Below are 21,584 nucleotides of genomic sequence, written 5' to 3'. Positions count from 1 at the left end.
TGAAAGGACAGACCGATTTCAGCACAAAAAAAGTCGAGAATGAAAGCAGGTGTTAACCGATCCGAGCACAGTGTGAATGGCTTTTCTTAATTTGAGCAACGAGGAGAAATGAGTGCCTTAGGGCATTTATCCCTTAATAAGACAATCAGTGGTTGAGATGACGTGCACATACAGACCTCCAGGAAATTTAATTAGACATAATTACAGTCTTGAAATATTTTTCTCTTACCTACAGACTTGAATAAACAAAATAGCAGTTTTTCTGCAGGTAGAAAGTGAAGTGAGATGGATGTATTTGTGCTTCTCCTGCAGAGAGAAGCACCAGCTTGATCAAAAACAGTGTGTAAAGCAGGTAGGTAGTCGCAGAACAAAAGACCTGTCAACGTCAAAGAACAGCTGTAGTTTGCTGTGTAGCTACAGTACTGTTGAAATCTGCTCATCCGCTGTGACCAATTAGAGATAGTTTCCATCATCGGGGATCCTGACTGAGGCGTTTCCTCACAACGAAACAAATGTGCCCTGCTGGGTGGGGAGCGCACACGATAGGGAGAGCTACCTTAATCAGGGTGAAAACGGCTTTGATGAGACAGGTTTGAGGGAGCAGAGGGAATGAATAGTGCTATTTTGGGGTGAAGCGCTGAGGGAGAGAATAGGGTTGATGATAAGATAACTGATGATAGCCACGCAGAAGTATGACTTCTTCCTCCTTTACATGAAATCAAAATGCAGGTTTCTTGAGTGAGCCATAAGGGGGGAAAAGTGCCCAGGGATGAATGCCTGAAGTAAGCCACTGCACCCACATTAAACCCATCTTCTCTTTCTTTTCTCCCGCTGCCTCCTTTCAACTGAGTAACTGGTGTTATGTTCTGCTCTTTGCTGACTAAATGCCACTGACTTGCAAATGATGACTGGCACTCTCCGCAGTCAGCTGGAAATCCAAAGCATCGGACAGAAGTCTTGTCTGCTTTGTCACCCGTCTTGTTCTCTCACTGTCTGTCTTCACTCCGGCTATCTATCTACATATCAGATGAGCTCTTTCAGCTCTCTCGCTCCATGTAATCTGTCATTACTGGGCTCTCGTTTCTCCTCACCTTGAATCACACCATAGCGTAGAGTGAACGAGGTATCAGATTATGCTAGTAGATGACTGAATGAACCCCAAGATGCCCTGCGCCTTCGTGAATGCTATTCTCTTGTTTCTATAGTTACAATAAATAGAGTATGTATTAATTCCTCCAGAAATAGAGGCGGAGGTCATGGCCTCTGCTTCCTGGGTTGCCACCCGGGTATTGTCTTGTTATGTAACACGCCTAAAGGCACTGAGAATTAACAGCTGGCCCAGAGCATGCTTCTTTATGAAACATAGCAGCGGCTGGGCAGTCACGATAAGTTTGAGGAGAGTGAAAATTGAAAGCGAAATTAACTAATTAAAACAAAAAGAACAAAACAACAATCAACCTGAAGCACAAAGCTGTAAGAGACATTTGCAGAGTGGAAATTTTAATTAACTCTGGCATAACAATAATTGGTATTTGTCTTACTTGGCTTTGGCGTCAGCATCCTCGTGACCTTTACTGGACACATCTTCCAAACCTCCAATCAGGTGCTTGAATGAACTGAAAAACACACACACAACAAGTGTTAAAAGCTGCTGTATTCAAAAATCTCCATTCTAATCATTGTAATACATACGTACAAGCACCATATGTAATGAATGAACAGCTTATGGTTATAAGGACTAAAGCGGCTTGTACACTGCAGGCGATCCGTATAAGAAGCTGGTGCAATGTATGACCAGACTGTCATAAAAAAACACTGCCAGTTCCTATTAAATATTCATCAGTCTGCTTTTAGAGACAAGCCTCAAAAACTCACAGATGAGAAGACAGACGAGAAGATAGAGCTACCCCGAAGAGGTGTAAAACAGTGTGATAGCAGATGGTGGGCGAGACTGTGCATAATTTTTCTTATTGAATGAATTATAGAATACAAACATACTGTGCTAAGTGATAAAGAAGTCACTGAATATTATAAAAGTTATCATTAGAGATACAATTCCCATGACAATGTCTTTTTCAGTAGTTAGCAAAGTCGTTGACGCAACTGAAACAGAACAGTGTGATGATGCTCTTTTCACGCCTTAATAGTTAAAACTGCGACAAAAATCAGAATTAATCTTTGAATTCTCATTAGTTTGACAACAGAGGGTATGAAAGTTAAAGAAAGACTATGACGAGATGTTAACTGAGGAATAATAAGCTACATAATACACTAAATGAAATGAAATCTTCCATGCTTGCACCCGCGGGGAGATCTGCAACATGAAAAATAACACCCGTGCGCCGGCTCATTTCCGTCTGAAGTACGACTGCCTATGCAAAAGACTCCAAACATCCTGGAAGAACAACTAGCCGAGACAGTTTTCAGGCAAGGCTCATCAAGCTGTCAGCCAGAAGAGCCGATGCATCTGCTGTTTTCTCCTGTTGAGACCATAATGCCTCTAAGCCAGGCCTGTTTCTGAGCCGAGCTTTTCTTTAAATGTTTGCCTTTCTATTGGAAGGACTCCCTGCTGCTTGCTTCTTTCTGTTTGATGTTTCTTTCCCATGGCTCCTACAATTAAACTCATCTTCCCTCTTAAAAGCGGCACTGTTTCATTTCAAAACATGCATGGGATGGATGGTAAATGAATGTACAGAAAAGCAAAGTTTTAACCAAATATCTTGTACCGAAACTAGTCTGGCTGGATTACGCACACAGAGACACACTGAAGCAGCTACGTGGGCTGCGACAGCATTTAGCTGCTTGCACAAAAAGCAGCAGCAATCACCTGTGCTGAATGGCTCACTCACGATCCCCACTGCTAGCTGTGAGGATGACCCATTTGTGCCTGTCGTGTTCCCTGAGGCCAAAGGGAGGCCCTGGGTAAGCTGATACCGTCTCCTCCCCGTGCCCAACCCGTCTGTTCTCTCTATTTTCACCACAGGACTTAATGCTAGACACAGAGATGCTCAGAGACTAGCCGTTTCCTTAGATAGTAACCTGTTATGAACTTTTCTTGGAGCCACATTACTTCTTTTAAGCGGAACTTTTCAAAACATTGGAATAACATGTCAAAACGCATTACTGTAATAACACGGAAATGGAGCATGTTTAAACTGAGATTACTGTGGAGCTGAACATTGCGATTCTGCTCTCTGATAATATCCTGATAAAGTGAAACAGCAGCCTTTCTTTATAGATTCCTGCATAAAATCTAGCATGCACTGGAATTATTTGCTAAAGCTGGATTTAGGAAAAAGTTTTACACCTGGTTGCCTGACATCATTTAACAAAGAAATCCAAATCGCATGAGTTTTTTTTTGTTTCTGCACCTGTGTATAGAAAGCATTTACATGAAAATTAGGTGAGGCAGGAGCATAGAAGAGGGATCAATCAGCAGACTTAAGGTAATGATTAAAACTCTAACTTTGTGAGCAGCTAATTAAAGCTTAAAGACTATCTAACTTTGGCTGACAGATGATCAGTGTAGCCGTAAGGGACAATTTCACTTCATTAAAAATGCAACGTTACGTTGGAAAAAAAAAGGGGGGGGAGTCTGAAGTTATCAGATGTACTAAATAACATCTGATATACATTAATATCTTTCTAAAATTACATTAGCAACCATAAACTGGTCATACTAGACTAAGAACGATTGTAGCAAACCCACTGGTTATATACAAGCTAAGGTAATTTTTGATAATACAAACAATAAAAAGGATTTTTTTACTTTTTTGTCGAGTTTATAAACTAAAAGCAGGGATGTGTAAATGCGTTGTGTTCACCCGAAAAGGTGTAAAAGTGTGTTTGTCATGTTGTCGGCTCAGTAATAGTGACATCATGAGCAAAGCAGAATTTATGGGCTAGTTTTGCCTTCATTGATCTATTCATCGACTTCTTTAGCCACTGGTGACGTTCATTTTTTAAAGCTAAAAAAGAAGAGAAAAGATTGCCTGTCTGGAACAGCCTTTAAGTTCTTTGGGGATTCATTTTATTGATACTCACTCTCGATCGATGACTAGACAGGTAACTGCCTCTGCTGCAATGACGCTGGCTGTCCTGATGTCCTCCCTAGAAAAAAAGGAAGCACAACATAATTAGGCGCAGCAGCAAAACTAAAACACCTCATCCAGTGATCACAGTGAGGATGGACACAGCTAAAGCTTAACACTTAGTCATGTCTTATTCAACTCCATCCCCTCCATACATGAAACCGACATACAACAAAAACATCACTTTCCACAGGCAACACACATCACTGCAGGATTGGCATTACTCTTTATTAAATTTGACATCGAATTCATCTTCTTCTGATGATGATGCTTCTACAGAAGAGTCGCCCCAGTCGCATGAATCCTCGGAGTCGGTATCCCAAGATTCCATCCTTCACTGTGAAAGATTTCCTGCACACAGAGTCCCACCGGAGTAAGCTTTAACTCCGAGCCAGCGCAATGCCCAGGGCAGCCCTCCAACAAAAGGCACCTCGTGTAGCACTTGTATATAAACTTCCAATACAATTGTAGTGTCATCCGCTGGAACGCAAACTAAAATATTACAAAAAGACAGGAAATTCTTCGGCGGGTGTCCCATAAGCAGATTATTTCATGCACTATCATTTTTAAAAAGGAGGAAAAAGCTTCAGTTTATAGGATGAGCTTAATATCCCGATGGGGTGCAAATCAAAAGCTAAAACGGGCCTTTCTGTTCTCAATTTAAAAAGAGCTGATTCAATTCAGCCGAAGCGCAGCAGTAACTGACAATCACTGTCTGTGTCTGATCTGAATAGACATATGCCAACCTATTTCAATGAACTGAGGTGACAAGTCCTCCTCATGCCGTTTCAACTCGCATGTGCCAACCCCCTCCTCGTGCACGGCCTCATGCGCACACGCAGACACACACTGCCTCACTCTTTCTGCTGACCCCTTTGAATAAAGGTCACAGCTGGTGGGGGAACAACAAAATTTGGAAGGTGAGGACCACAGAGGAGAGGATGCAGTGTTTGACAGCCACAAAGGATATATTAACAGATGACTATTGTGGCCCTCTATTTAGTGTAGCACATACAGTATTTCATTCATTTCAAATAAGCTCCTCTGACCTGCATTTATGCTCTTAGCATAATACTCTGGCAAACCTCTTGCTTCAGCTGTGCCTCTGTTTGCCCACAACACTATCCAATACCACTTACTCCGACATACTTAAAGTGTTGTTAACCAGTTTAATGTGTGACCGAACAGTAACTGAGAATTCACGACTGCCAAGCATCAAAACTACTTTCGATAATGTTGCGGTTAACTTTATCAGATTTTACATCATATTTTCTAATAGTAGATGTTTACAAATCAACTCATGAGGCACGCACACATATTTCACACTCATTGTTGATGAGCAACAACGACAATCTGCTGCATGAGTTCATTTGCCTCATGACAGAAAGTGTGCAGTGTTTGTGGCATTCACTAGCCATGGAGATACAACAAAACAGTGTCACGCTTGAGGCTATATTGAAAGAGTGGTTATGTAAGCATGATTCATCCTCAAGAGCCTTCAAGAGTTTCATATTAGAGAGAAGCTTGTTACACCTGTCTCCGACTGTAGCCGAGGAAAACAACTTAGTGTGCCATGGCAGTGATACTAGCGATGTTCCGCGTGAAACACAATCATTAAACAATATCTGTCAGTGTGATTCATTCGCCGAGCTGAAGTCATCCACCGAGCCAAAGATGGCTCTGCGCTTGTTAATTGCTGCACAACAAAAAGAAATGCATTGGAAAAGGGACGTACACACACGCATGCACAAGCACAGACGCACTAAAAGCAGCTGCATGCTGTGTCTGGAATGCCCTTTGGACTTACACAGGAACCTGTGGTGTTGATTTCCAGTAGATGGTTGAAATGAACATGGTAATTGGACAGCGATCTGGTGTCCCAGGAAGGGGGTTATGAAAATAACGTATGCTCGGAGGCTAAGAGGGGCAGTAGCGATGGGCAACAGGGAGCAAAGTAAAGTCGGGGTCAGGACTGGGGCAAGAACAAGGGGCGGCAGCAGGACACAGCTAACGATCTGTGCTTTAATTCTGCGACTGAGGCGTATTCGGGTGGATTAAAGGGGCTGTTTTACAGACGCAATTTGTAAGTGCTACTTGCACACAGATCACGATTGTTGCCAGCAATCAGTTTCACAAAAGATTGCTCTGCCGTCCTCTCCCATGGCCACGCAAGGCTCGCAAGTGTAATTTTCCTTTGAGTTAAAAGTGCCAAAATTAACATGAGAGAAGATGATCTCATGTTCAAAGTCACAGCTTCCTTGATGCAAATTTCTTGAAAACGGGCCCCTGGATAACTGAAATTTCAAGGGTTAATATCAAAGTAGTTGAGTAAAATGACTCCGCAAGTGTTTGTGCAGCTAATTACCATTCAGTACAAGTTGTACATTTTCCACTTTACTGGAAAGTATGAACTGTTTCCAGGGAATAGCGAACATTTTTCATTTCTGAATATATTTGCCTTCTATTCTAGGCATCCACTGATTTCAGCTAAAGACAGAAAAGGTTTCCCTGAAACATTTCCATATTAGTGCATTCATCGACTTTTTAAAAACTATTTCAGCAATAAGCTGTATCATTAAAAAAGACCAATCATAGACAATATGGTCCTTTTATAGTTATTCTAACAAAGTTAATTAAGAAAGTCTGACATGTCTGAGCTTTGTGTTTTATGTAAAGAATACATTTTTGTGGCCTGTCTTAAAATAAACAGTTTTTTCATCATGTGAAATCTCGGCAGTAGAGAAATCAGTCTACAGAACCAGCATTCTCTTCAACTTGTTAGTTATTTTGTAAATTCAGGGATCTAACTGTAGCTGACTGTCAAAGCCTAACTCTGTTTTCAGCAGCTCTCAACTCTCCTTGGATTCCAACACCCAAAATAAAATTTTCAGCCTGTGGGAAATTCATCGAGCAGTCCCTCTTCATAGCTGCATTGCTATACAACAACTTTGCGTACTTCCAGAACAGACTTCAGAGAAACTTCAGATCTTTGGTACTTGATTTTAATGCTGTAGTGGCATCTACTGAGAGCCACTAGCTGCATAAAGCAAAGTATTCAGCAGTATAAAAATCGAAGGTATGCTTTAAAGGAATGTAGAATATACACAGGATGCAAGCAGGAATATAAAGCAGGAATGTAAAATATACAGACTTGTTAACAGCAAATGGCAGAAGCTGAAGCTGTGACTAGAGGGGATGAGCTATTAAAAGGCTGCGGGTATGGCTTGGAGTGAGGAAAGAGATGATTCTATACAGCTGTGGTAGGACTGAGAGGGTCGGCATTGTTGTTGATCTTTTGCAGGAAGGAAAACATCAGCAAAAAATTAAGGCCATTCTGAAAAATGTGTTGATTCGTGTTCAGCTTGCGATGCAGCCCGGTGTAATGTCAACCAGGTGTGGGCTACATGGGCCAAAAAAATATGTGCAAGTGCGAAGACCAGAAAACAAGCAGCTGTGAGATGCTGCACTGAGATGGCAGCTTTAACATACCTATGATTAACAAACATAATGGTGGTCAGTTCTAAGTGTGTTAGCAAGCTGCCATAGCATTTGCTAAAATTTTAGAGAATGCAAAGTTCAACCGAGGCTGATGGCAGTGCTAATTTTGCAACCAAAAAAAAATAGCAAAAATGCTAATTAAAATAATGGCGCTACATAAAAAGTTGACGGATTACAAAAAGCTCAAGTAATTCATCTTGAGGGAGTCAGAAAAGTGTGTTCCAGATTTCATGGTGATTCATCCAGTGCTTGTTGAAGCATTTCACTCCCACATGTGATCCTTATTGTGGCACTAAAATAATGATTTCAGGTGTGCAATCCATCTAGTTATGGTTGAAATAGTTTCAGTCAGGACCAGACAGCGTTATGTCTCAAGCATGACCACCTTTGTTATCTCATTAGACCTGTGGCAACACTAACACCAGCTCTCAAGGTGATTTATCAGGGTGCTATTGTTGCTTTGAAGGTGTTCTGCTCTGACACTGACACCAATCACATTGGTGTCACTGCCATCTGAAGGTTTTATTCTATTTTTTTTAAAGCATCACCCCCAAGCCTCTGAACTAGAACATCCCCACAAGCGAACCTACACAAAACACACTCAGATAGCAGGCCAGGGCACACATTGTGCTAATAACAAATCTAGTCCAAAAGTTCACACGTCACCCTGCTGGAAAGAATTTGACATTAGATATTTTGCTGGTTACAAACAGCACATCAGTTTGGAAGTGTATCTTTCCTGGAACATCCGCTTATTGGGAGGAGGCGCATATATGTCATAGAATTCATTCAGTTCTATACATATAAAAACCCTGTGGAGAAAACGTGTCATCTGAGCCTTCTTCGGCTGCTTTAATGTGCACATATCACACACCAGCACTCGCACAAGCTCTAACAAACCATTATGGCTGGCAGGAGACTTTGATTTGTAAATATATTGTTCTCGCAGATCAAAGGCAATGTCTTCAGATGGACAGAGTAGCCTTTGAGTAGAGGCTATTGAGTTTCATGAGCAAGGACACCCACAGTTAACTCCTAATTAGAAAGATGGGCCTACAGAAGAGCCCTCTGATCAAAAGCCTGGCTTCGAAGATGGCTAGCACCTCCATCATTTAAATTTGTGAGACATGCTTGACCATCAAAGGTGTAGCTGAATAAGCCTCTCGCACTCAAGACACTGCAAGACGGTGTTTATGACAACGGATGACGATAATAGCGAATGGACACTGAAATAGGGAGAGCACTTTGTTGTACAAAAGATCTGGTTTCCTTGATTAAACAAAGCATGAGATGCTCTTGATAGTGCTTTGAGGAAGTTTCTAAACTGCACAATTACACTATTTCAGTATTTATTCCAGAAAACATAACAAATATATAGATGTAGCCATATTTTAAGGACATGTGTGCTGTATGTTTACGTTAAAGCTAATGCCGCATCCAGAGTCATCAACATGTTTTTACCCTTTAAGTTAATTTGCATTTACAAGAAATGACTGAATTCTTGGAAAATTTAAATAGCTCAACACATTAGACACAGAGAAGCTGGATCCTTTATAAATTAGCACTTTGTGCCATACTCTCATTCATCAAACAGCACATTGCTACGCCTCATTAATGTAAAAAGATCGCATTTCTTTTTGGAACATCGTACTCCTCCTACTGCCAGGAGATCAAGCTTCCCATGCTTCACATGTCCCACATGCATTTTAATGCTCTGTCATCTTTTATAACCTATAGTCATTAGCTTTAACATATGGGCAAAGCCCTGCCATCTGTGCACTTCCAGCTGTTGCCTGAACATCACATCCAGCATCTAGAGTATACCTTCTGAAAATAAACATGATACTTTGGGCAGTACATGGGATTAATTTCCCACAAGATGCAGCATTTGTTGAACTAAAGTCTAATCATAATGTAACCTCTTCTGTAAAGTGCTTAGAATTCGAGAGCTCAGTTGAGGTGGCTTTTACATGCAGCAGCCACAAGATGGCGATGTCTGCATTATTTTTACATTCACACTGCTGCCTATGTGCATGCACACATTCAAATGTGCACAGCAGTGCATTATGTCCTCTCTTTCTATCTGACCCTCACAGACATAATACACTTCAGACTATTTTCCATCTGCATACTCCTGTTTAAATAATACATTGTCCATGGAGGGGCACAGCCGTGACAAGACAGTACAAACAGCAGGGTAAAAATATCCCTACAGAGCAAAGACTTTGATGCCAGAAGCTACATAAAATATAACAGTGAAGTGTTCTTGAAGTGAAAGTATGCCGAGATGGCACCAAATGTCAAAGCAGTGGACATGAATCATTTGATCCCTTAAATATATATGGCATGGTTACTTTAAACTTGTCTCAGTACATCTTCGCAGCGATGACGACAAGATCCTGGCACAGACTTGCACAGTACAGAGGTGTGTAACAATGGGGACTGTGTGCTCTTGCTTTATATGCGCTTATTCCATGTATGTCTCCATCAGCATAAGCTGCTGTTGGTTTGTAACCTCAATTATGCTCACTTATTTCATAAAATGAAATGAAAATCCATCAGTACAGTCAAGGACAGTGTGAAGATGTCCTTGATATTGTAATACTACGGCAACCGCCAAGAAGTAAGAAAAAAAAAGACAAAGCAATCTAAGAAGCACATTGATCATTTATTATCTATATCGTCTAAATGAAATAAGTCTTAAGCTGTGAGCACACCGTGGGACTGTCAAACAACAACCTCCAGTCACAATAAATGGCTTCTTCCCTGCAGTTTCTTGCCTGCGTGACATAGATGTGTGCAAAATAGAACAGACGGGTTGTCACTTGGTGTGGTTGTGAGGGATTTCCGCTGTCACTTGTACAGAAACAGTTTTTTTTTTTCCCTTTCTTGATTTTGGAAAAAAATAGAGCTGGAGAAAACACGAGCAATTCACAGTAATTGTTTGTGCTCTATTTGTAGGTTCTGCAAAAACAAAAACAAAAAAAAGGACTGGAGGTAAAATAGCTGCATTTCCAGACAGGAGTGCTGTTTGTACAGATAGGAGTGTGATTACATAACAAATCATTTCATTTCAACTGTTATCAGCAGCAACTACTGATCAAAAACTGGCCCTAATATGTTTTGGAATGCAGAAAAATTGAAGTGATTAAAAACACACACAGATTTGGATTTCTGTGACAGCTCAACTTCTTTCTGATTAGCTAAAACTTAATGAACGTAATGGGGTTCAGAGAAATCATTTCAGTTTCAAACCTCCAAAATGTCCCTGAAACTGCTACAAGTTAATCGTGTAATCGCACATTTGCTCGGTTTCAAGTGATTTCAGACATTTTGCAAGTTATTACGGTTGTCAAGAAGGGTAAATGGTAGAAAAAGAGAGTTTGATTAGAGCTGGAGGTTGATTGTTAGTGAATTAGAAGTGAAAGGCGTATATTAAAATTAAGCGGAAGGATATAACAGACAGGTTTGTGAGCGAACATTAGAAGGAACAGAGTGAAAGAATGGAAGAGAGAAGATATATATTGAAAGAGGCAGAGTTATTAGGAGCAATCTTACCCTTGCAGTGCTTTCTCTCCAAACCAGTCTCCTTTTCCGAGGCTGCGGAGGTAGACAGGCTCTCCATTGGGCAAGTCTTCCCTGGTCACATTAACCTGAGAAAAGAAAAGAAATGCAGGTGGAGTGTTAGAGGGAAGAATAGTGCCACAGGATGAATCTGGAACAAAGGGGAAGAGAGAAGAGGTCACATGCACCAGAGTGAGGATGTGTGGAGAGTAAAGGAGAGTGATAGAAAGGTGCAATTTACACATCATTCCAAAAAAATGCCACGTAAATAATCGCTATAGAGGAAAGTGAATCACACTATTGCAAACAAGGGGGAAGCACAGGAGTGGCGGATATCTCTGTTCGTAGGTAACTGTCACCCGGTGAAGGATCTGGGAGGCGCCGCTGACCACTCCATTAACCAGATGACATGTGAGTGATGGCACTCGGCTGTGCGGATAGACTTTACAAATCAAAGTGATGGCACTTGAGTAGATTTTAGAGAGGTGAGTGGAGATGATCGTCTGGCCTAATGAAGGATCTTGTCCTCCTACATTAGTCAGCTCTGCCGTTGGTGCAGCTGTGGAACCGTCAGCGGCACACCTCGGTGCTGTCTACAGCTGAGTGACGGTGTATTTTCTCATGATCTAATATGGTCTTGTGGGAGCAAAAATAAAGCATAGAAGTGAGTTATGAAGAAGATTAAAAGTATGAGGCCAAAGGAACTCTTCACACATCTACTTCATGATTCAGGTACGTCGGAGAAGGACGAGCGTATTCAAAAGATTCAAGCACATTACAGCGCGCTGTCTAACTTGCAAAGATACATTTATTGATGTGATGTTTCAGTGTTTGACCTTCATCAGGCCGATGTTACTGTGCCATTTGCGTGATGAAGTTCCCACACCAAAATACGGCCCCAATGAATGTCTCTTTGCAAATTAGACAGTGTGCGGGAGTGTATCTGAATCTTGTAGGTCAAAAGGTAGACTGTGCGCATCCTGTGTAACGTCCAAATCTGGTGGAATGTCCTCTAGACAAAGTGCACTGTCTGCGATCTGGATAGAGACAAAGTGAGAGATGTGGAAATAACCGAGCAGAGAGCAGCGCGATAAGGTCAGGAGTGTGTGTGTGTGTGTGTGTGTGTGTGTGTGTGTGTGTGTGTGTGTGTGTGTGTGTGTGTGTGTGTGTGTGTGTGTGTGTGTGTGTGTGTGTGTGTGTGTGTGTGTGTGTGTGTGTGTGTGTGTGTGTCCTGTCTACATCCACATGTGAGTGCTCTTGTGTGCAGTGTAGCTGTGCTGACCTTGTGAAGTAGATTGCAACTCTTTTGGGATCAAAGGAGAGTAAAACAAAAAGACTGAAAACACAGTGTATCGTTTACAGTGACACATTGTGGATGTGCGAACTGTTCGAAAATGCTGTGAATTTATCTCAGGCCACTTGGATTTCAAGGACTATCAAGGAGTATCAATGAAATTTGCATGTCGCTTCTATCTTTCATGGAGTCAAGAGACTGTTGAGAGCAAGAATTCCGTTTGGTGACTAAAAGATGAAGATGAAGAGGGAGTAGTGGAGGGTGGAGGACAAACATGAACAGGTGAAGCTTAAAATGGACCTGGAGCAAGTTTTAAATTAAGTACAGGAAAAAGGATGAAGAACATAAGAGGCAGAGAGAAAATGAGGAGGAACCAGGAGTAGCAGGTGTCTTGGTGTCAAAACATGAGTATGTGAAAGCTGTAAACAGTACTGAAGCAGGATAGGGCAGCGTTTGGTGTAAAAGCCAGAGCTGATTACTGAGAGGTGAAATCAAAGTGACTCCATTCTGTATTCTGGATACTCCCATTGCTGCTGCAGGAGATGATGAAAGAGGCAGCGCTTCTGTCTTCTCCTCTATCTCGTGATGATTGATGACAGCCAACTTTCACCCAAAAACACCACCCCTTAGCTTCAAAGATAGGCGTCTTTTGCTGCGATGCCAGTGATGATTATTTTGGTGGCAGGCTGGAGGCACTGTCCTCACCTTTCCTTTACTGATGATGAAGAAGGTGTCTCCTCTGGCCCCTTGTCTGATGATGTACTCTCCATCTTCATAATGTGTCTGCCAGCAGAGAAGAGAAGACAAGAGAAAAGAGGACCACCAGATTAGAGGCTCATTGTCATTATTTTGTGTCCTTTCTCATATTAGCAGTGAGCTACTGTCACCAGAGACAAAACGTACTCTTCAGAAGTAAAGCTGAATTAGCTGCAGTGAGATAAATCTCAGACAGGTTTATTTTCTTGTTAAAACCGCAGTCTGGCAAGCTATCCAGGGTGTTTTTGCTGCTCTCCACCCACAGCTTGCTTGGATATGGTCTACAACCTTGAATTTGAAAAGGCAGGTAAAGAAAATGAATGAATAAATGAATGCTGCAGAATCAAATATGAGGACAAATCACAGCTCCTTCCCAAAAGCAAAATTAACACAGGATATCCGTCCATCAATCCATTTTCTATACCTAGCAATGCTACTCAGGGTTGTGGGTGCTGTAACGTTTCCCAGCATGCACTGAGCAACCTCTGCTCCAGACTGGTCAGTCTGACACAAGGCTCACGTACATATAGACAGAAAAACATTTCCACACTCATGCCTTGTGTCGAAAATAATCTGCAGGGTTCGCTAGGAAATGCATTTGCTTCAAGGAAGCTGGTAGAGTGAAGTCATACGTAAGATGTGACATAACTTAATATAATGTGAAATATGTCTTGTGCCACGGAGAAAACTGGATGTGCCGGTACACTATGATCTCGGGAACCGCAGCAAGAGAAGCACAAGTAGTCACTGACAAATTTGAAATGCTAACATACATCATACACGCACAGAATTCTGCAGCAAAGGCAAGATCTTAACATTTCCTTAAGATGATAAGTAGATTCCATCCAGTGGCTGACATTTGCCATTTGATTTAGTCTCACAGATTCATCATTGACACTGTTTTACTGAAGGAGTCTTCTTTGTGCCAAATTACTTTCCCGCTAACCTTTATCCTCTCCTCAGTAGCGATGTCCTTCACTGTGAAGGTTGTTCTGTGTAAGGCCATAGATTTTTATTATATTTTTTGGTTGTCTTGCTTGAAAGTGTCAAAATCAAGTCATCTCATTGAACTGAATTGCTCCTTAAGTCGAAGTGCTTTACATTGTGCTTCTCATTCATCCATTCACACATACTCACACACCACAGGCTGTAGAGTCATGCAAAGAACCAGCCTTCCACTGAGATCAACTTGGGGCTCAGTGTCTGCACAAAGTCACTTCGGCATGTGGTGGGGCCCGGCTTTGAACCTCCAGCTTTAGGACTGGTGAACAACCCACTTTTGAGTCATAGCCATAAATCACTTTTATGTGATAATACAATGATGTGATCTGGCTAAATATTTTTTTTCCAATCATATTGATTAAAAGTTGAACCCCTTTCAAAATATAAAGTACAATCCAGTCCCAAAGTAAATGCTATGTGAAGAAAATGCAAATAAATTATGTAAGAAAGCAGTGGGTTGACTAATTTCATAACTTGTGATGTTTTTGCATTATGAATAGTAGTGTAAAATGTTAACTACATAAAGTGAACTATCTTACCAAATGGCACACTGAATGTGCTGCCATCTTTGCTATATTTTGGTGTCTATTAAAGGTAATGTTTTAAAATGTGTCTGTGTACAGGTGTAGCCCATAATAATACTCAACAGAATACAGGGGTGCTTGCTTATAAAGTCATTCAAATGCACTATGAAGAATCTATTTAAAACTAATGTTTAATTTGCTTTATTACACGGCTAAGCAAGTAAAAACTCCATGGTCAATCCATTCCTCCAGCCTTAAGATTCAAGTGACTTGAAAGGTGTTTACATAACTAATGCTCCTCTTTGTCTTAAAGCAAAAGGATCTGGACTGTTTTCTCTTCTCTCAGACACCGAATAACTTAAAAAGCATGAAAAGGCCACATTTTAATGTAATTTTAAAATACTGAAAGCAGCGATATAAGCAGCATCAAAAGTGTAAATGAGAAAGTGTTTGCATAACTAAATTATACTGGAGAACACATCAAACGAAGTGGCCTGCAGATGGGTCAAAAATGCACTATTGCCACACAAAACGCAAAGAAAATAACCTCTACATCTGTGGTTAAAAGAACGAGCCTGAGCTTTTTTATCTCTTACTCTGTTTGTGACATTCATATAACAACTGCTGTCCGCTTTGCACATTATGTTATCTTGTTGCAAGTCTCTGAATGCTTTTTTCTGCCCTCCAGACAGCCATTGGTTTCCATACATTTGCATATGAAATGAAGATCAATTAGCAGACTCTTGAAGCTCGTCTGAGTTTTTGAATCCATCGCAGTAAACATGGACTTAGGATTCATTTTTGTTTTAGTTACATTATAGCTATTACATAATGCAGTAAAGACATTTCAAATCAATCAACCTGCACTTAAACTGCATTACACACATTACTGCATGATTGTTTGGTTCATTTTGTTTGAATTACACGACCCGAGCACGTCACAGGAGTGAGCTAATTTCCTTATCACTGGGCATAAATGGAAAGCAATGGATGCCACAAAGGACAGTGTTATGAAAACATGTAAAACACTGTTCTTATATGATATGTTTAAAGAAGAGAAAGTGCTGAAAGTGGGTTACCACGCTAGCATTTAAGTAAAAATGGATGCCACCCTACAACCTTAAATAAAATGCATTACAATGTGCCTCAGCTAGCTAAGATTGATTGACTCCCTTTGAAAACTGAAATGGCTTCTCACAGCAGTGCTCTGAATTCCTGAACAGGTTTACGAAATAAGCTGTCCCTTAGTAGTTGAACCATTTACTTCAACATCATCGCACTAGGCACATACGAGAGAGCTTCAATTGCACTGAAATCCTGTGTACAAGGTGTTCCACTGAAGCCCTCGAAATAATCCCCAGCTGCCTCCAACCAGTGCACATTATCTGGAATGCGCCTTCATTCCCCTTCTGGCTTCCTTCTGAATGTATGGAAATCTATTAAGATTTGTGGAGTATGCCCGTGGCACCTCAGCCGGTGACATCTGCTACAAGGCAGCAAAGCACTTACCTCCTCGAGGACATCAGCAAGCTTGCTCAGAATGTCTTCCTGTAGGCCGTGGAATGTGGGAACGCTGCAGGAGAAAGAAATAAGAGGGATTTCAGACAGAGGAGCACAGAAGTGAATATCTTACTGATTAAGTCTTTTGTGTTTGTCAGATTTTTTTAAAAAAAGATGTGGAAAGCAGTGTAGCTGCCAGCTTAGTATGTAATTGTGAAAAAATAATTATATCTCAGGAAAATTGTTGCCTTTTAACAACTTATTTGAACAAGGAAACTCTTGATCTTCTTTGAAACTGTGCCTGCACATAAAGGCGGCACACATAACTGCCAATTAGCCCAAGAGCAGATAGTTAGGTGCAAAAAGAAGTCTGCGAAAAACCCAAAAGTTCATCACAGGAAGTGCAAATAACTCAGGCAACTGTTGATGTCAAAATGTATGCAACTACAATCAGAAAGAGGTTGCAGAAATTTGACCTGCATGTGTGAAGTTTCAGGGAAAAAGCCAAATTGCAGATTGTCAATGACCAGACAGGTAATGAAATGCCTTGAACAATATGCTCTGGACAGACAAATCAAAGTTAGAGTTGGTAGACCACAGCAGACAGTAGATGTTTGATGTAACTTAAGAGTAAGGCAGCTTAAGTAAGGTGGTGAAATGTTTGGGCAGGCTGCAGTCATTATATGAAAATGAGCTGTGCATCATATGAAAGAGTGCTTGAAGATAATGCGATGCCATCTCTCTCAAAGCTGAAGTTGAACCTGAAGTGGACCTTTCAACAGAACAAAAATCCCAAGTACAACAGCAAATCCACCAAAGAGTGGCTCAAAAAGAAGAAATGGAAGGTTATGAAATAGCCTAGTGAAGAAAAAACAACTGATTTGAAATATTAAGTAATGTGAAATGGGCAGTGGATGCAAACCCCCCCAAAATGTTTCATAGCCAAATGTAATTTGCATGTAAGCATGATGAAAAATTTCAGCAGCTGATGTCAGACACTGGTGAATAATGATGCAAAACACCTACAAGAACTTATTTCTGCTAAAGGCAGAAATAAGTTCTAGTTTCTGAGGCCATTTTTTTCCCACACAAAAACTCTGCATGCATGTATGTTTTTGTTGAATAAATGATTTTAAAATGTTAATCTTCCTTATGGTGTTCAGGTATGCCGCAATGGTATAAAAAAAAAAAAACGGAATCAAAGCAGCGTTGTGCTCCGACATGAGCAACATAAATATAAGCAACTGGAATACATTAAATCGGTCATTTCAGTGGGAGTTGGCCTGTATACTGCATTGCATTATGTGAATATAAATATTTCAGCATAAACTGGACAGCATTTGCAGCTACACAGCAGGGGCATCAAATGAAGCTGTAATGTTTGTTCTGCCGCTTCCCGACAGCCTGAATGAACGCTATCTGCCTGTAACCAGGCCCACTAAATAAAACTGGCCTAATGTTTATCAAGGAGGAGAGAAAATAGCCCGTGCTGGTGAACAAAGGGCTTATCTCCCCATATCATCTCTCTCTCTCTCTCTCTGTTTCTCCATCTCATTCCCCCCCACCCCCCCACCCCATCCCACACCCCCACCCCTCATTTTCCATGCTTTATTACAGTAATCTGAACCATCTTGTCCCGGCCTCCAACCCAGGGTCTGGCCATTGTGCTGATCCTTGTGCTGCTGCTTCCTCAGCAGAACCGCTAGTTAACCAGCTAGGCAGAGAACAGGTGACCTTACTCTACATGAAACAGATCGTTTCAGAGCCTCCAGCTGTGAAACAAAAAGTCTCTTTTCTGGTAAATTTCTGAGTTTAATTGTGTCTCCGTTAAGTCATTACACGTGACCAATGGCGAAGTGTGGCTCCATTAATGCGGTCTTTGTGATTATTTTAAACATTCCAACACCATTACACTCCTGGTACTGTGCAATTTTAAAGTAAAAGGCAATTTTTAAACTATCGTCTACGGTGATTCTGCAAACATTTAGAAAATGAGGTAAACATAAGTACTTCTGTACCCTTCTGGTGAAATATCTTACCTTGTTAGCACATGCATGAGGTGTTTTCTATTCTATTCTATTCTATTCTATTCTATTCTATTCTATTCTATTCTATTGTAGTGTACCGATGACAGTCTCAAAAACAGATTCAGACTTCCAGGGTTTTGTATGTCATTATTCTTCTTCCGAATCTCTTTCCATTTTAAATGTGTACAGCTGCATTACTTCACTATTATGATCTGGCATTGTAGTACTGCTAAAGACTTTCTGCAGAATCATGGGTGAGCTGGTGTGCTAAGATGCAGCAAATACCAAAGGGTCGCATAGAAAAAGAATCAAGGACTTTGTAGTTTAATGTAAGCCATTTTAGGGCTGGAGGTGATTGTACTTATGAGAAAAAAGGTCTAGATATGTCACATTGATGGGCAGAGATGAGTTGTAAGGGGTTTAATTATTGACCAGAGATGGACTTTGATGCTTTCCGAGCTCTTTCCCGATTCCCTTTTTGCAAATCAGAGGACAGATGGTTGTCTACCTTTATTACATGCCTCATAGCTAGTCTCTTAGCCTTCTATAAAATGCCCATCCACATTAAATTGCTCGATGTAAACCGAGGTGACATTTTCAGTTAGACAGTACTCTTGCATTTGTGTCTGGAGTGCTATGTTTAAATGATTTAAAACACATGCTACAAGAGATAATAAACAGTCTTTACAGCCACAATCGCTTCTCACATGTAATACAAAGTGGGCTTTTTCTTGTCAGTGTTTCATCAGTGCTCCTCCTCCGCAACTTGTGAGAGCAAATATATGATTTCACAGCACTTAAAAGGTGGGCAGAAGACTCACAGGGACCAGCATGTGTTTGTTCTTACACTTAAACTACAGCATTTTAATTAAATTTGCATTTCAAGAAACGAAACATGAATATAATTATCTTTGGACTGCAAATTTTGAGATGTTACTATAAATTTCTGCTTTCCCCCTGAGACCACCGTTTATAAACCAAACACACCGAGTGAGTCCAAGCCATGCAGTACGTACATTTATTAAATATTTACTTATCTGATGGACTGTTATGCAAGACCTGCTGAGAGACAAGAGCTGCACAGAATATGCTCATACAGCCAGTGAATGGACTGCTAAGATTATTTTTCAAATACGTTGCTAGAAATAGCTTCTGTCTCAGACATGAAAGATTAATTGTCTTTTTATCCTGTTAGAAATGTATTTTTGTGGTGTTTGTCTTGTTTCATGGTGAAAGGCTATTGTAGATTCAGCAAGGAATTCTTTTCACCAAAGGGAGGGGAAAAAACAGCTTCAGTTATTATGTTCAAAAGCTTAAAACAAGTGGTGTGTATGCTTCACTGACTAGCAACGTCTTGCGACTGTGTGAATGATAATTGTCCTCACTCAGCAGCGGAGGACAGAAAGAAGTGTGACGTACTGCTGCAAAAAGTTTTTGGCCTCGGGGAAACTGTGAAAGTGACTGGCTGGGTGTAAAAAGAGTGACTTTGACATTAGAAAGTGCATCCTGTCTTCTATGAAGTCAATACAAAAGACTAAGCAGGTAGTTTAAATCTCCAACTATATATTTGGATGCTGCACAACAGGAAACACTCATAGGCTTATTTTTCAATAGTGAAATGGACTGATTCAGTAGATATTGATAAATAATTCACTTTGCACTTCTTGGAAATGTTTTCTTGTGCACTTTAGCCACCCACTGTCCTTATAGCAGCTTTGTCAGGCAGTGACAGAGTGTGATCATGCTCACAGCAATTCAAGAGGTTTTATTCAGGAGATAGTACTATGCGCTGTTATAGTTTGGAAAATTGCATTAATGAGAGCACATATAGGACCAATTTCTTCTCAGTCAAGAGAAAAGGGAGTGTTGCATGTAATATGGGGAAGGTGTGATACAATTTTCATAATTGGCTTGAAGAAGGCCAAAGTGGGTGACAGTGAAATAGGAAAGTTGACCAGAGATAGGGGGAAAGAGGAATTGATACTGTAATTGCATCTCATGCATTTTGATCATCGCTTGCCGTTCTCCCTCTGTTGTTTGATTCATTCTTTTTTTATCCTATATTTTATGCAGGCTCCCAAAAAAGAGTCTGCAGGCCTTTTAAGTGATAATAGGCTTTTCAACAGAGAAGCAGTTGCAGAGCAGGGACCTCTCTGGTACAGATAAGAACCTGGAAGAACAACGATGCAGCTACAAGGTAATTTTCCAGGAGGTTGAGTGACACCTTCTCTGCCACACTGCTAATAAATTGTGAGTTATATCATTTATTAGCAAAAAGCAAGAGCACAGAAACAGCATACACATATTCTCCTGAATTCATTTTGTTTAATTCATTCATGGCGTTTCAGATCAAAGACCCATTCAGGCCGTTTGTCTGTCGCCGAATTTGCCTCGGTTCCTCACCTTTTCAGAAACTCCATATACTCTGTGTGCTTGATGAGACCCGTCCTCATCATGATCGTCTGGAAACATTGCCGGTCAATGGCCCACAGCTTCACATTTGTTAGAGCTGGAAAGAAGAATACCCATGATCAATGTCAGGAAAGACAGTTTCTGCCCTCAGGCAAACAGAATAAAGAAAGAGCACGGACAGTACACACGTAATGCATGCCCTTTATGCTTTATACATGCACAGTGTAAATGTAGCGAGCATCGTGTCGACTTGAAAGGGAGGAGGAACCATGGTTGTGTCAGGGCATGTGTGGAATGTGTCAGTGAATCTGAACTAAAATCCCACTGAGATCTCTGCTTGGAGTGCAGGGCAGAGATGTCTGTGAACCTTTAGGCTTAGTTACTCTTAGTGGAAATAATCTTCATCCAAATGTTTTCTCTAGCCCCTGATCTGGCCTGCAGAGCATCTAAGAGCTATTCTGGACAATTACTCTTTACTCAGCAGTTGGGAGGTAATTGGTATTTTTAGAATGCCTTGCATGGATGGCTTGCTTCAAGTCATGCTACAGCATTTTAATGGGTTTAAGGTCAGAAATCTATGCCATTTCTTTTTGCTTTTTTAGTCTGAGCCCTTGAGTTACTGATTGCTCTTTGTATTAAGGGCAATTATCAAACTGTGTGACGGAAGTTCTGTTAAGTTTCAAATCACAAACAGCCACCCTTATATTTTACTGTACAATTTCCTGGAACAACTTAGAATTAATTGTTCCCACAATGATTGCAATCTGCGTTGGCTTGAAGGCACCAATTCCAAACCATAATACTCATTACACACGGAGGTGGAGGTTAAAGTGGTGGTATGCAAGACTGTTTTTGTCATTTAACTGCATCATAATGTTTCAATCTGATGTTTGCAGACAAACACAGACACACAAGC

The 21,584-nt window shown here is 40.8% G+C and overlaps 1 protein-coding gene across 2 annotated transcripts in view; it reads right to left on the bottom strand.

Annotated features, from left to right (window-relative positions):
- The window catches only part of LOC110945454 (protein kinase cGMP-dependent 1), an 84,508-nt gene that overhangs the window by 9,131 nt on the left and 53,793 nt on the right, over positions 1-21,584 (bottom strand). For both annotated transcript variants that reach the window (XM_022187048.2, XM_022187041.2), the window contains exons 4-9: positions 20,660-20,765; positions 16,239-16,302; positions 13,153-13,230; positions 11,148-11,242; positions 4,045-4,110; positions 1,542-1,616 (exon numbers count right to left, since the gene is read on the bottom strand). In XM_022187048.2, the coding sequence (XP_022042740.1) occupies positions 1,542-1,616; positions 4,045-4,110; positions 11,148-11,242; positions 13,153-13,230; positions 16,239-16,302; positions 20,660-20,765 (484 nt within the window). The remainder of the gene's footprint in view (positions 1-1,541; positions 1,617-4,044; positions 4,111-11,147; positions 11,243-13,152; positions 13,231-16,238; positions 16,303-20,659; positions 20,766-21,584) is intronic.

This window comes from Acanthochromis polyacanthus, chromosome 15, assembly GCF_021347895.1.
Source record: "Acanthochromis polyacanthus isolate Apoly-LR-REF ecotype Palm Island chromosome 15, KAUST_Apoly_ChrSc, whole genome shotgun sequence".
NCBI classification, from domain to species: Eukaryota; Metazoa; Chordata; class Actinopteri; family Pomacentridae; genus Acanthochromis; species Acanthochromis polyacanthus.
Note: the sequence above shows the minus strand (reverse complement) of the source record. Positions and strands in the feature narration are given on the sequence as shown.